Genomic DNA, 16,133 nt, shown 5'->3' with positions numbered 1-16,133 from the left:
TTGATTTTATAGCCTGCTATTTTGCTGAATTCATTGATGAGGTTTAGAAGTTTTCTGGAGGCGATTTTGGATCCTCTAAATATAGAATCATGTCATCAGCAAATAGTGACAGCTTAAGTTCCTCTTTTCCTATTCGTATCCCTTTAATTTCTTTAGTCTGTCTAATTGCTCTGTCTAGAGTTTCGAGGACAATGTTGAATAGAAGTGGTGAAGGAGGACATCCCTGTCTTGTTCCCGTTTTTAAAGGAAATGGTTTCAGTTTTTCTTCATTAAGAATGATGTTGGCCATGCACTTAGCATAAATAGCCTTTACAATGTTCAGGTATGTTCCTACTATCCCTATTTTTTCTAGTGTTTTCAGAATGAAGGGGTGTTGTATTTTGTCAAATGCTTTTTCTGCATCAATTTAAATAACCATATGATTCTTATCCTTAAGTCTATTGACATGATGGATTACGTTTATTGATTTACGGATGTTAAACCATCCTTGCATTCCAGGGATGAACCCCACTTGATTGTGGTGCACGATTTTCTTAATATGTTTTTGGATACGGTTTGCCAATATTTTGTTAAGGATCTTTGCATCTATATTCATCAAGGATATTGGTCTAAAATTTTCTTTCCTTGATGTGTCTTTGCCTGGTTTGGGTATGAGGGTGACATTAGCTTCATAGAATGAGTTTGGTAGGGTACCCTCCTTTTCTATTTCCTGGAATACTTTGAGAAGTATTGGAATGAGTTCTTCTTTGAAGGTGTTGTAGAACTCAGCTGAGAATCCGTCTGGTCCTGGGCTTTTCTTGGATGGTAGATATTTAATGGTTTCTTCTATTTCATTGCTTGATATTGATCTGTTTAAATTGTGTATGTCCTCCTGGTTCAGTTTGGGAGGAGCATATGTCTCTAGAAATTTGTCAATGTCTTTGGTAGTTTCTATTTTATTGGAATACAGATTTTCAAAGTAGCTTCTCATTATGTTATGTGTCTCGGTGTCTGTCATGATATTTCCTTTTTCATCACGGATTTTAGTAATTTGAGTTTTCTCTCTCCTTCTCTTTGTTAGTGTGGCTAAGGGTTTGTCTATTTTGTTTACTTTCTCAAAGAACCAACTTTTTGTTTTGTCAATTTTTTGAATTGTTTCTTTTGTTTCAATTTCATTGATTTCAGCTCTGATTTTAATTGTTTCCTGTCTTCTACTACTTTTGCTGTTATTCTGTTCTTCTTTTTCCAGGGCTTTGAGCTGTAATGTTAGGTCATTTAGTTGTTGACTTTTCATCCTTTTCTGGAATACGCTCCATGCAATGAATTTTCCTCTTAGTACCACTTTCATAGTGTCCCAGAGATTTTGATATGTTGTATCATCATTCTCATTGACCTCTAAGAATTTTTTTATCTCTTCCATGATGTTTTTTGTTATCCATGTTTCATTCAATAGCATATTATTTAGTCTCCAGGTGTAGGAGTAATTTCTGTTTTTTATTTTGTCATTGATTTCTATTCTCAGTCCATTATGATCTGATAGAACACAAGGCAGTATCTCTATTTTTTTTTGCATTTCATAAGGACTGCTTTGTGGCATAACATATGGTCTATTTTTGAGAAGGTTCCATGTGCTGCTGAGAAGAACGTGAATCCGCTCAATTGATGGATGGAATATTCTGTATATATCTATTAAGTCGAGGTTATTGATTGTATTATTGAGTTCTATGGTTTCTTTGGTTGGTTTTTGTTTGGAAGATCTATCTAGTAGTGACAGCGGTGCATTAAAGTCACCCAGAATTATTGTGTTGTGGTCTATGTGATTCCTGAAATTGAGAAGGATTTGTTTGATGTACAGGGATGCACCATTGTTTGGGGCATAAATATTTACTATCATTATGTCTTCCTGATTTATGGTACCCTTAAGCAGTATGAGATGTCCTTCTTTATCCCTTCTGACTAACTTGGGCTTGAAGTCCACTTTATCTGATATAAGGATGGAAACCCCCGCTTTTTTACTGAGTCCATGTGCGTGGTAGGTTTTTTCCCATCCTTTCACCTTTAGTCTGTGGATGTCTTTTTCTATGAGATGAGTCTCTTGCAGGCAGCATATTGTTGGGTCTTTCTTTTTAATCCATTCTGCCAGGCTATGTCTTTTGATTGATGAGTTTAGGCCATTAACGCTCAGGGTTATTATTGAGATATGATTTGTATTCCCAGTCATTTGGCTTATTTTTGGTTTTTAAGTTGGCTTGATTTCTCCTTTGAGTGGTTTTTCTCTAAGGTAGTTCCTCCCTTTGCTGACCTCCATTGTTGTTTTTCATTTACCCCTCATGGAATATTTTGTTGAGAACATTCTGTAGCACAGGCTTTCTATTTGTAAATTCTTTTAACTTTTGTTTATCATGGAAGGATTTTATTTCATCTTCAAATCTGAAGGTTAGTTTTGCTGGGTATAGGATTCTTGGTTGGCAACCATGTTCTTTCAGAGCTTGAAATTCATTGTTCCAGGCCTTTCTAGCTTTTAGAGTCTGGGTTGAGAAGTCGGCTGCTATCCATATTGGTCTCCCCCTATATGTAATCTGATGCTTTTCTCTTGTAGCCTTCAAAATCCTATCTTTATTTTGAATGTAAGGCATTTTCATTATAATGTGCCTTGGTGTGGACCTGTTGTGATTTTGTGCATTTGGTGTTCTGTAAGCCTCTTGTATTTGATTTTCCATTTCATTCTTCAGGTTTGGGAAATTTTCTGATATTATTTTATTGAATAGGTTGTTCATTCCTTTGGTTTGTATCTCTGTGCCTTCCTCAATCCCAATAATTCTTAAATTTGGTCTTTTCATTATGTTCCATAGTTCTTGGAGATTCTGTTCATGATTTCTTACCATCTTCTCTGTTTGGGCAACTTTATTTTCAAGATTAAATATTTTGTCTTCATTGTCTGAGGTTCTGTCTTCCAAGTGGTCTAGTCTTTTGGTGATGCTTTCCATTGAGTTTTTTATTTTGACTTATTATTTCCTTCATTTCAAGGATTTCCATTTGTTTTTTTTGTTTTTTATTTTGTTTTGTTTTGTTTTGTTTTTGAGAATCTCTATTTCTTTGTTGAAATGATCTTTTGCTTCCTGCACTTGCTCTTTCAGCTTATTGGTATTATCATTCATTGCCTGCATTTGCTCTCTTATCTCATCCTTTGCTTCACGAATCATCTTAATCATGTTAATCTGAAGTCTTAATCATCTTAATCTGAAGTCTTTTTCTGACATTTCTTCTAACATACTGTCATTGGATTCTATTAATATAGAATCTAGATTTGTTTGGATCATTTTCTTCCCTTGTTTTTTCATGTTGTTCATATATCTTCCCCTCTAGCAGTGCAGATCTGCAGTATTGCAGATTTCCCCCTATAGGCTTATAGTGGCCCTATAGGTTTCCAAAACCCTTTCTTTAAGGGGAGATCAATATTAGCAGTGCCCAATTCAGACTCTATGCAATCCTAGACCAAATAGCCCCTATGAGGACAATAACAAAATTGTCATAATAAACGGAATGAGTTCAAATATTATTTTCAGTAAAACAAACAGATTTGCAATAAGGTCTGCAGTTTCAAATGGAGGACAAAGAGGATGCATAGGGATGTAGAATGTGGCTGTTAATGGGATAAGAAAAGAATATACAGAAGTTCTAGATAATAGAAAGGGTGAGAGTGTAAATCAAAAGAAATTGGATGTTAGCATGCATAAAAGGGAGAAAGAGACTCTGAGGGAACAGGTAAACAAAAGGAAAAGAGAGCAAGAAAAGTAAAGAAATAAAAACTTAAATTTTTTCAATAAGGAGAAAAAAGAAAATCTACAGTATAACAGTCATATAGTAATGAAACCTCCCAGAGTTCAGTGGCCTGATGCATGAGAGGTACCTGACAATGAGCTTCAAGCCTCCAGCAGGCGTCTCAGGATGGGATTTGCCCCACCTAAAGATTGGAGCTATGGCTTCCAGGATTATCCAACATGGCCGCTCTGGCTTCCAAATGTGTTGGCAAATGGGGAACTACAGCTCAGGGGTGGATGTGGTCAGCTGGAGGTCCTGGAGGCGGGATGCGGTTGGTCAGGCAGGGGTCCTGGAGGTCGGGTGTGTTTGGTGTGGTTGTGGGATCCTGAAGGCTGGTTGCAATCAGTCGGTCTGGGGTCCCAGTGATAGGGCGCAGTCAGTTGGTCTGGGGGTCCTGGCGGCAGGGAGCAGTCAGTCAATGTGAAGGCCCCAGAGGCAGGGAGTGATCGGTCGGGCTGAAGGATCATGGAGACGGGGCTCAGTCAGTCCAGCCAGGAGTCCTACAGGGTCTGGCTGTTGTCTGAAAATGGCGGCAGCCACGTGTAATCAAACCTGCAGGTACTGTGACAGTGAACTTCCAGGCAACAGCAGGCAGCTGGTGCTCCACTGGCCATCGGCGATCAGTTTGCTGACTGTTGTTGGACAATCAGGAGGTGAACCTCGTGCGTTGGGTGATGGATAGGTGTAAGGCAGGCAATGAACAGGCGAGAGGCAAGCAAATGGCGGATGATAGGCGCCTGACAGTGAGCAATCTGCACTCAAAAAAGGCGTCAATATGCTGGCAGACTGCAGGTGATCACAGCAGACAAATGGGGTAAACAGCAGGGGATCAATAAGCAGCAAAAACTGCCTCACCAAGAAACAGATATCCTCTGCTTGAAACCGGAGTTACAGAGCGACAAGGAACGCAGCCTCCCTCTAGTCCACCATCTTGGATCTCCACTAGACATTATCTTAAGCATTCTAAACCTTTTTGCTTCATTCAGTTGTCAAAACTGCCCCAGTATTACCCCCATTTGATAGGCAAGAAAACTGAGGCAAAGACAGGTAAATTTGCCTGCTCGGGGTCATGCAGCCAGGAAGTGGGGTGGTAGGATTTGAACCCAGGCTGTCTCCATCTCCAGAGTTCATACTGCAAACCAGCATGATGATGTTGCTAGATGGAAGGAGAGGAAGAGGGCAGAGGAGTTCTTTCTTCAAAGGGAAGCCAAGACCTACCAAGGATGGGTGCACACCTGGTTTGCCTTCAGAGCAAGCCACCTCAGCTTCTACCTGTCCTCACTGTCTTCCAGGTGATTGTTCAGCGGACTCTGGCTGCCAAGAATCTGTCCCATGCCAAAGGAGGGTCCCTGCTGGCCGCATACCTGAAGGTGCTTCCACTTTTTATAATGGTGTTCCCGGGCATGGTGAGCCGCGTCCTCTTTCCAGGTGAGAAGACGGCTGGGGAAGAGGTTCATCTGTCTGTGAGTCTAGGACCCTGCAAAGTGTCCTAAACATATAACCAGTTGCCCTCAAGAGGATGTGGCTAGCGTCCTGGGCTAGTGGGTAGACAGTGGCATCTCCATCCGAGCATCTGCTGACTAACATCATTCCTCAGTGTGGGTTCAATGGACAAGTCCAAGAGATGCCCCAAGCCAAACTCAGTGGAAACTCACTGGGGGGGGGGTGTTCTTTCTCAACTCTATTTTTTATATCACCAATTGGGCTAAAATCTTGGGTTTCCTGATGTCAGTTTCCTGAAGTCTCATGCGAAAATCCCTCTGGTGTTTTTGGTGTTTGAGCCCAGTGGTTGGGTAACTTTGGCCCAATGGGACCCTTTATATTTGTACTTTTCTCAATAAATATCAGAAGATATCAAGGCCTCTGGAGTCCTCCACTTAGTTTTATTATGTTTTTAAATGTGGTAATGGGAGAGGTTCGTGCCAAGGGGATAACAACACTGTAGTAGGCGATGGCCTTGGACATGACCACGGTGTCAGAACCTGTACAGAAGAAGCTTCTATCTCTTGCCCTTAAAGGGGAGTGGAAGGTGGAGAGTTTTCTCCCCTGAGCCTTATCCTACATGCTGTTAAAGGAAGGGAGGATGAAACAGTCTGCAGCTGGCCTGGTTTAGTCAAAGGCATTCAGGAACTGTGGTATATATACACAATGGAATATTATTCAGCCATATAGAAGAATAAAATCATGGCATTTGCTGGTGAATGGATGAAGTTGGAAACTATCATGCTAAGTGAAATAAGCCAAGCCCAAAAAACCAAAGGCTGAATGTTTTCTCTGATAAGTGCATGACAATATATAACGATGGGGGGTGGTGGGGGGAAGAGAAGAAGGAACTTTGGATGGTGTAGAGGAAAAAGGGGTGGGAGGGAGTGGGGATGGAAAAACAGTGGAATGAAATAGACAGTATTACCCTATATATATATATGATTACATGAATGGCGTGAATATACACTGTGTACAACCATAGAAATGAAAAGTTGTACCCCATTTGTGTACAATGAATCAAAATGTGTCTGTAAAAATAAAAAATATTTTAATAAAAAGACCTAACTGCTAATAAACAAAAGGAAACAAAAAAAGGCATTTAAGACCCTTAGATATCAGGAGGAAAGAGCGGGGAAGGGAAGGTGGGGTGCTGTCCGTGGTGCTACCCTCTGGGCTCCTGGTCCTCCAGTCCAGAGGAGCCGGCACCGGCTCCGGATAAGGGCACAGGCTTGGAAAAACCTCGAGGGAGGTATGTAGGGGAATCTTGAACTTTGTGGCACCTTGGTGGAAAACATAGCTGTTGAGCAAGGCTTGAGGTGAACAGAGGACCTGGCCACAAGCAGCCACGCCCCGTGAGGGGTCTTGAGTAGTGTGGTGGTGGCCTTGGGGACGGATTCTGATCTGGACTGTCCAGGCCTGAGCCTTGGCTCTGCTACTTACGAGCTGTGTGACCTTGCATAAGTCATTTCAAATCCCTTGGCCTCTTATTTCTCACTTTGATTTTTTCTTTTTTGGTACCAGGGATTGAACCCAGGGACACTTAATCACTGAGCCACATCCCCAGCCCTTTTTATTTTTTATTTTGAGACAGGGTCTTGTTAAGTTGCTTAGGGCCTCAAACTTGTGATCCTCATGCATCAGCCTCCAGAGCTGCTGAGATTATAGGTGTGTGTCACCACACCTGGCTGTATTCTCTCTTGTAAAATGGGGATGATGATATTTCATTGGGTTTAAAGCAGGTCCAGACACATGGCAAGTATGATATACTGTGCTTTGGGTGAATGTCCCCCAAAGGTCCATATGTGAAGGCTTAGTTTCCAGGGTGGCAGTACTGAGGTTCTGTGGACTTTTGGAGGTGGGGCTTAGTGGAAAGTTTTTAGGTCTTTGGGAGTGTGGAGAAGGATTATAGGATCCAACCTGTCTCTCTCCCTCTCTCCCTCTCCCCCTCTCCCTCCCTCCTCCTCTCTCTCTCTCTCCTTCCTAGCTCAAGATATAGCATTTGCTCTACCCCATGCCCATCATCATCTGCTACTTTCACCAGAGGCCCAGACTAATGGGGCCACCCCATCTTAGTCTTGAACTTACAGATGTGTGAGCCAAAATAAACCTCTCTTTAGGTCATAAGTAGCTTGTGTCTGGTATTTTGTTTTAGTGACACATCAGGTTGACTGATATGCTTTGTAAGTGCTCCCAATTATTATTTTATACATGACTGTCCATATACCTGGATTCCATGTCTATGGATTCAATCAACTGCAGATCAAAATTACTTAAGTCAGGTGTGGTGGTGCACACCTATAATCCCAGTGACTCAGGAGGCTGAGGCAGGAGGATCACAAGTTGGAGACCAGCCCCAACAACTTAGCAAGGCCCTAAGCAACTTAGTGAGATCCTGTCTCAAAATAAAAAATAAAAAGGACTGGGGATGTAGCTCAGTGGGTAAGTGCCCCTGGGTTCAATTTCTGGTACCAAAAAAAAAAAAAAAAAAAAAAAAAATTTAAATTACATCTGTCCTGAACATGTACATATTTTCTTTTCTCGTTATTATTCCCTAAATAATAGATTATAATAACTATTTTGTATTGCATTAGGCATTATAAGTAATCTAGAGTGATTTAAATTACATAAGAGGATTTGCATAGGTTATATAAAAACACTACATCATTTTATAAAAGGAACTGAGCATCTGCAGATTTGACATCCACAGGGGTTCCTGAAACCAATCCCCACTGGATACCAAGGAACAACTGTATTACCTAATTTTTATCCTCCAAATAACATTATGAATTGAATACTTACTGCTCTTTCCATCTTACAGATGAGGAAATTGAAATCCAGAGAAAGTAATTGATCCACTCATTTAGTTATTCTTCTATTTATCCAACAAACACTTTGAGAGCCAATCTGCTGGGCCTTAATCGAGTGCACCCTGAGGATCCCCAAGTGAACTAGACAGAGCGCCCCTCTAGTGGGCCTTATATTCTGGTGGTGCAGACAGGTCAATACATAAATGGACTGATAGATAAGGGAGAGAGTTATTGGTAGTACTAAGAGCTGAGACAGAAACACACGAAGCCACGAAGAGAATGTTATACAGGGCTACCTCTGGGTGTCCTCTCTGAGGATACCACAGTTGATCCAAGAAGTAGGTTTGAAAATATATTTTCTGGTGGAGTCGATAAGGGTCTCTCTGCTCAGCTCCGGGCCTGTGCTTCCTCCGCAGATCAAGTGGCCTGTGCACATCCAGAAATCTGCCAGAAAGTCTGCAGCAACCCCTCGGGCTGCTCCGACATCGCATACCCCAAGCTGGTGTTGGAGCTCCTGCCCACAGGTAATGCCCGTCATCCCTACCTCGAGACCCCTGGAGGGCCCAGAAAGGAGAGCAGTGGTGGGTTCTGATCTGAGGTAGGAACAAGATGTGAGGGCTGTGGGCAGGAGTAGGCTCTGGACTCAGAGGCTGAGCCCCAGATTAGGATCCCCCTTACCCCTGAAAAAGCAGAGGTCCTGGATCACCAGGGAGCTCTGCCCAACTGTCCTGAGGTTCCTCCTCCTCAGAGCTGAGCCGATTGGATCAGCTGGCTTTGGGCCTGGGGTCCTAGAGTCACGAGTGAAGGCAGGAGCTGTCCTCAGAAAGCCCGAGGCCCATAGACCTCCCTTCTGCCCTAGGACTCCGTGGGCTCATGATGGCTGTGATGGTGGCGGCTCTCATGTCCTCCCTCACCTCCATCTTTAACAGTGCCAGCACCATCTTCACCATGGATCTGTGGAATCACATCCGGCCACGGGCATCTGAGAAGGAGCTCATGATTGTGGGCAGGTAGGTCTTATGGCGTGGGGCTGGGCAGGGTAAGGTGCAGGCACTCAGGGCGAAGAGAACTGAGCCCACCCACAGGCAAAGTCCAGCCAGCGGCGTACCCAGGCTGGCTCAGTCTCCTCTGAGGGTGCATGAGTACGTCACTCCTTCATTCAGGAGTCGTTCAATGAGCACCTGCTATGTCCAGGAGCTGGAATACAGCAGTGAAAAGATATAATTCTTGCCATTATGGAAGAGGAGGAGGAGGAGGAGAAATCAATGAACAGTTATAACCCTATGTGAGGAGTCCGGAAAGTGAGGCTCAGAGGAGGAGCACCCAACCTGATTGGACCTGAGCAATGATAGGAGTAACCAGGTAGAAGGGAGGAGGTTATTCTGGGCGATTGGGGAAAGATTTCTACACCCCATCATCTGCAAAGTTCTGAAGTCTAATGGGAGGAGCTGAAATGGGTGGCATGTAAATTTTATGTAAAATACATGTAAATAAGCACCTTAGAGACTGTCAGATGCATCCTGAAGCCTCTTCAGCCTTGGGTTAGGAAAAGAGTTCTTGATATGACACCGAAGGACAATCCATAAGAGAGGGAAAAAAAACCAACACATTGAACTTCATCAGAATTTAAAGCATTTCCACTTCCTATAAAACAAAGCATTCATAATCTAGAATGTATGAAGAACTCTTAATCCATAAGACCAACAACCAAGAGACTTGATGAGACATTTCAGCAGGGAAGCTATAGAAATGACTAATAGGCCATGAAAAGATGTCCAACATCATTCATCATGAGAGAAATGCAAATTGAAATTGCAGTGAGATACCACTGTGCACCTAAGCTGCCTCTCATCAAAAAGACGCACAAAGGAAGAGAAACGGAACTCCTAGAGCTTGCGATGGGAGAATCCAGCGGTTCAACTGGTCCAAAGCAGATGGGCAGCAGCTTCTTCAACTGTTAAACATACACTTGCCATGCGACCCAGAGTTTGCATTTCTAGAAATGAAAACATGTGTCTATACATTTCACAAAGCAGCCCCGAACAAGGAGAAGCAATCTGAGTGCCCATCAACTGGCAGAGGATCAACAATGACATGGAATGGCAGATCAGGACCGTGGAATGTTTTCAACCATAAAAAATGAAATAGCGATTCACATCACGACAGGGATGTACTGTAAAAGATGAACTTAGCCAAAGAAGCTAGCTGCACCGGTCCCATGTGCTGCCATTTATGGCAGATGTCCCTCAAAGCCTGTAAGTGGCTGCTTAGGCTCAGAGCAGGAAGAAGCTGGAGGGAAACTTTTGATGTGACAGATGTTCTAAAGCTGTATTATAGTGATAATGGTCCAACTCTACAAATTTCCTAAAAGTTCTTGGATTGCACAGTTAGGAGGGGTGGATTTTAGGGCACGTAACTTATACCTCAACGAAACTGTTAGAAAAGAAAGAAGTAAATGTTTAGGGAAGATGACACTCTTCTGGGTCTCTGTCCCTCTGGCTCAGGGTGTTTGTGGTCCTGCTGGTGCTGGTCTCCATCCTCTGGATCCCCGCGGTCCAGGCCAGCCAAGGAGGTCAACTCTTCATCTACATCCAGTCCATCAGCTCCTACCTGCAGCCGCCTGTGGCTGTGGTCTTCATCATGGGATGCTTCTGGAAGCGGGCCAATGAAAAGGTAGCTCTAGAGCCGCCCCACCATGCAAGAGCCAAGCGCTGCCCTCGGGGACTGGGAGAAGATGGTCTCAGGGGGCTAGCGGGAGACCCAAGCATGGGCATCTCTAGGGAGGGTGAGCTCCTCAGAGAAAGATGCAGGGAGCATGTTACCCGACTTTTGAAAGAAGGCAAGGGGTTCTCAAAAGTATCTGAATGCATTTTTGTCATTAAACAGGGATGCTAAATTAGAAAGGACGGAGTGAACTATAATGGAATTGATTCATTAGAGTTGGCCCCCGTATCTGTGGGTTTTGCATCTGCAGATTTAACAAAACATGGATAAAAAGTGTTTGAAGGGGTGCAGGGAATCGTGTCTATACTGAACATGTACAGACTTTTTTCCTTGTTATTAGTCCCTAAAAGAAAAAAAGAGTAGAACAACTATTTGCATAGCATTTACAATGTATTAGCATTATAAGTAGTCTAGAGATGAGCCAGGCGAGGTGGGGTACAACTGCAATCTCAGCAGCTCGGGAGGCTGAGGCAGGAGGATGGCATGTTCAAAGCCAGCCTCAGCAACTTAGTGAGGTCCTAAGCAACTCAGCAAGACTCTGTCTCTAAATAAAATACAAAAAAGGGCTGGGGATGTGACTGAGTGGGTAAGTGACCCTGGGTTCAATCCCTGGTACAAAAAAAAAGAAAGAAAGAAAGACAAGTTCCTGAGGTGGCTTCTCTAGGTTTCTGGAGGCCCGGGCCCTCAGTGTCTGGGGAAAAGAGACATTTCTGCTCTGTTCGCAGGGTGCATTCTCAGGCCTGCTCTTGGGCCTGCTCCTGGGCTTGATCAGGCTGGTCCTAGACTTTGTTTACGTGCAGCCGCTGTGTGATCAACCAGACGAGCGCCCTGCTGTGGTGAAGGACGTCCACTACCTCTACTTCTCCATGATCCTGTCCGTGGCCACCCTGATCACTGTGTGCACCGTGAGCTGGTTCACAGAACCGCCCTCCAAGGAGATGGTACATTTGGCTTGACAGCTGTGTCCACCAAGACTCTTCATAGCAAATGACAAAGAGGGCTGAACATTAAAAACCCAAGTCCAGTACTGGGCCTCAGGGACAGGCTGATTCAGAACTCAAGAAAGATCATCAGAATCCATCTCTCACTTCTGCCTCAATCTCAAAGTGACTTTAGGGACATATCTTCCTTACTGTCATTGAGGAAAAGTGTAGGCATTTGTGTCCTAGGATTTCGAGCAAGGTTCCTGATTCCTGTTGGCAGAGTCAGCTTAGGACACGTGCTCATTCATGAACCAATTCAATCCCTATGGCCAAAGAAATGGCCAATCCCTGGTTCCCACCATACCCTAGTGCCAGGGTTAAGCTCTAAGGACTAGAATGAGGGCCATAAGAAAGACAGAGTGAGTGAGGGAAACCCATGGAGTGCAGGAAGTTGAAACCTGTTGGGGGTTGGGGCAAGAAGGCAAGACTGAGCAGACTCTAGGCATGGAGGCTGAGCTTGGGGCTGGGCAGGGGATGAGGAAAAGATGGCGGCCCTCTACCTGTACCTCACAGTTCATCTCTGCTCCTTAGGTCAGTCGCCTGACCTGGTTTACGCGTCATGACCCCAGGGTCCAGAAGGAACCGATGCCACCAGCAATTCCCCTGCCTCTTACACTATCTCAGAATGGAACCCCAGAGGCCACCAGCACCTGCATCCAGAATGAGATGGTTCAAGAAAACATGTCCAAAACCCATAGCTGTGAGTTGTCTCTTACCTTAGTTATAGCAGGAGCCTGTGTTTAAGGGAAGATTTTCCTATCAAATCACAAGCCAGAAAAGGAAACAGACTTGGATTCTTAGCATGCAGTGTTTGGTCCTTCTGCTCTCTAGCCACCTAAAGAGGTTCTCCAGTAACTTCAAACGGAAGCCTCAGATGGTCAGTAACAGCAGGCCCTTGAGTGACCACTCAAACGTGGTTTGAGTAATCCTCACGCAAGCCCATGTGGTCTGCCAGATCACTGAGGTACTCTGTATGAGTGACTTCAATCTGGCAACTTGCAGACCTACTTGGGCTTCACGCACTTGCTGTTTTAATAAAATGCCCATTAACGTTTAAAAACTGGAAGATGTCACATAAAATTTCAGATTTCCATCCTCTTTTGAAAAGTGGCAATGTTTGTGCCCACATGGCGGGAGTTCTTTGGAGTGTTAAGCAGATACGGGATGAGCCCTTCATTTAGTCAAAGTCCCCACCAGTTCCTATTATCTCCGTGTCTTCTGGAGGTGATGCAACACAGGGGTGTCAGACCGGAGTCCTAACTGGGCTGGACTTTGCCTCCAAAAATACTTGGGAGTTGAACTGGCAAGAAAAATAGGCTTATTCAAAGTCAGTTGTGAAGGAGGACTCTTATTTTCAAATTGTTGTCTTCAGAGAATTAAAAACCAGGAAGCCTTTCACAAGAGAAGAGAAGGCAGGACATATACATATGCAGATTTATGTCCAGAGGACCAGTCAGTCCCAGCTTCCCCTTGTCCGTCACCAGGTGGGGACTTGAGGACTAGCCCTTCGGCCTTGACCCTCAGTGTGAAGAAATATGAGATGCAGAAAAGCAAGTTATTAGGAAGTTCAGAAGTTAAAACAATTTGGAGCTTTAATTCTCAGGATGAGGAAGGTGCCCTTAATTTCAGAGGGAGTCGGTTTTGTAAATCCACTGTGTCCCTGCCTCCCAGGGGTATGACTTCACTCTAGTTAGTTTGAACCTCAATTTCTTCATCTGAAGAGAGCAAGATTCTGAAAATACCAATCTTGCAGAATTAAACCTTCTTCCAGACCTAGGGTATTAATGAACACGGTTGTTCCTCAGTATCCAGTTCAGGTTCCATGGGGACACCCATACTGTGGGCACTCAAGTCCCTTGTATAAGATAGTGTGACATTTATATGCATGTAACTTATGCAATCCTCCCCCATACTTTAAATCATCTCTGAATTACTTGTAATACCTAATACAATGTAATTGCTACATGAAGAATTGTTATTCCATGTTTTGTGGGGGAAATGTCAAAAAAAGAAAGCCTGGCTTGGTGTGCGATGTCGCACGCCCATAATCCCAGCAGCTTGGGAGGCTGAGGCAGGAGGACCTCGAGTTCAAAGCCAACCTCAGCAAAAATGAGGTGCTAAGCAACTCAGTGAGACCCTGTCTCTAAATAAAATACAAAATAGGACTGGAGATGGGGCTCCGTGGTGGAGTGCCCCTGAGTTCAATCCCTGGTACTCCCCCTGCCAATAAAAAAAAAGGAAAAAGGAAGCCTGTACATGTTGAGTACTCACATGACCCCACCCCCAAGTATTTCTGATCTGTTTTTGGTTTGCTCTGTGGGTGTGGAACCCATGGGTATGGAGGTTTGACTATGCTTCTGGGACAGTACTTATCCCAGTGCATGGACATGTCCGGGTTGGCCCTCATCTCCCATCTCTGGAGACCAATCCCATTTTCTATGACCTTTCTTTGCTGGGTTCTTTTTAGGTAATGTGACTCCAAAGCGGTCCAAGGTGGTGAAGGCCATCCTGTGGCTCTGTGGAATGGAGAATAAAGGCAAAGAGGAGCCCCCAGGCAAAGTGGAACCTGTCACCGATTTCTTGGAGGAAAATCCCATTGTGAGAACCCTTCTGGACATCAACTGCATTGTCTGCATGACCTGCGCCATCTTTCTCTGGGGCTACTTTGCTTAATGCAGGGTGGACCCAGGGATCAAAAGTTCTCAGTTTGTTTTCAATGCCCTGTTATTTTTTAATGAAGTAATAATAATAATAATAATAATAAAGCTTTTGTTTGTTTACCAGGAGGCTTCCAAAGTATTTATGGGCTGTTTTGACATGGCATTTAGCTCTTTTCTTCTAGAAAGGAATAGCTGGTCCCCAAAGGTCTTCTCATTGTGATCCTTGCTGTGCATATGAATTCTTAGAAACAGACCCTGAGGGTAGTGCCCTGAATCCCATGCTAGAAGAATATCGGGCTGGGACTGTTGAGGGCCAGTGCTGCTTCGGACCTGGAGAGCAGCCACCTGCTAGTCTCTGGAGTCAGCCATCTCAGTGTCTCGGTTTGGGGCCCCAATGGGGTCTGACAGGATAACACATAGGGCTTGTTTGCTATGTGCATGGCTAAGACAAAAGCCCTGCAGCCCTGGATCAAGGACTTTGGTAAGTGGAGTGATTTACTGGCCTGATGGAGCTGGAAAGTGAAGCAGTCTCTCCAGGGTCTCCAATTTCCAGACGTCAAAGGAAAATAGGACTCTGGGGCTGAGGAGCCACTCTCCTCCCTAGTCGTTCAGTGATCTCTTTTGAGTTCCAAGTTGATGTACTCAATACCTGAGACCAGCTGGTCCAAAGGTACCTGTATTGGCCCAGAACCTCCCCTTGTTGGGAGGCCTGGCTTCTCCAAGTGAATCCAAATGGTTTTTGTAGGCTGGCAAAAGGCACCCTGAGCCCACACAAGAAGGGGCAGATATGTGAGAGTGGCTGCTGATGTTCCCATCAGGCCCTGGAACAGGCTCCCTGCAAGAGCCTGAGATGGTTGGGAGGCTAGAGGGCTCCAGAGGCAATCTTCATGGGCCAGGCTGTGTTTCCCACTCTGAGGGCCAAGAGAGGAGTGGGTGGCGTAGGGCTGTCCAAGAGTCCCGAGCTCCCCCAGCTCTGACCTGAACCCCGACTCTGCTGCCTTCTAGCTGGAGCCAGAAGTGCATTTCAGTGGGATCGTCTCTGTCACAGTTCAGACTGCTGCCATCAGCCTCCTGACTGGCCTTCCCACTTGTCTGGCCCATTTTTCTGCCATAGGCAGGGAGCAAATCTGATCAAGTGGTTTATATGCCTAGAATCCCTTCAGTGACTCTCAGGATGAACCCACATTCCTTGCAGGAATGACAAGACCCCTAATGACCAGGTCTCTCTCCAGCTTGGGCTCTGGTCACTCTCCCTAGCAGTTGAAGGTCATAACATATTCACATTTTTTTCTCACCATAAAGGGGCCGATTAAATGTGGTTAAAAACCAACTCCTAGGTCTTGGTCCACGCTCTGAATATGTCCACGTCACTCCCTTCCCACTGCCTCGCTTTAATTTAGGCCAGCAGAGGAAGCAGGGTTTCCCTGTTTCTGGTCTCACCTCTGCCTCAGTCCAACTTCTGCACCACAGTCGGACATCTGAAGTACAATTGAACTGGCACTCCTTTCTCCTCTCCCCAGTTCCCTTCTATCCTCGGAATGCTTTCAAGCACAGGTTTTAAGACCCTGCAGGCCCAGGTCCTCCTGACTTTACCAGCTGCATTCCTCGCTCTTGGCCACCAACTCTAGCTCCTCCTCCTGTTCTAGCTCCGCCCCCTCCTCTGGCTCCACCTC

General features: G+C 44.8%; 1 protein-coding gene across 6 annotated transcripts in view; it reads left to right on the top strand.

The window, feature by feature from the left end:
• Positions 1–14,578, top strand: part of Slc5a11 (solute carrier family 5 member 11) — a 57,055-nt gene extending 42,477 nt beyond the window's left edge. For 5 of the 6 annotated variants that reach the window (XM_047534073.1, XM_047534074.1, XM_047534071.1 and 2 more), the window contains 7 exons: positions 5,094–5,229; positions 8,510–8,617; positions 8,953–9,103; positions 10,598–10,766; positions 11,543–11,758; positions 12,332–12,500; positions 14,268–14,578. In XM_047534073.1, the coding sequence (XP_047390029.1) occupies positions 5,094–5,229; positions 8,510–8,617; positions 8,953–9,103; positions 10,598–10,766; positions 11,543–11,758; positions 12,332–12,500; positions 14,268–14,473 (1,155 nt within the window). In that variant the 3' untranslated portion in view covers positions 14,474–14,578. The remainder of the gene's footprint in view (positions 1–5,093; positions 5,230–8,509; positions 8,618–8,952; positions 9,104–10,597; positions 10,767–11,542; positions 11,759–12,331; positions 12,501–14,267) is intronic. The other variant, XM_047534076.1, reaches the window with a different exon arrangement.
• The last annotated feature ends 1,555 nt before the right edge of the window (positions 14,579–16,133 follow it).

The sequence above is a fragment of the Sciurus carolinensis genome, chromosome 18, assembly GCF_902686445.1.
Source record: "Sciurus carolinensis chromosome 18, mSciCar1.2, whole genome shotgun sequence".
NCBI lineage: Eukaryota > Metazoa > Chordata > Mammalia > Rodentia > Sciuridae > Sciurus > Sciurus carolinensis.
The sequence above is the reverse complement of the archived record's forward strand: the minus strand, read 5'-3'. Positions and strand labels throughout refer to the sequence as shown.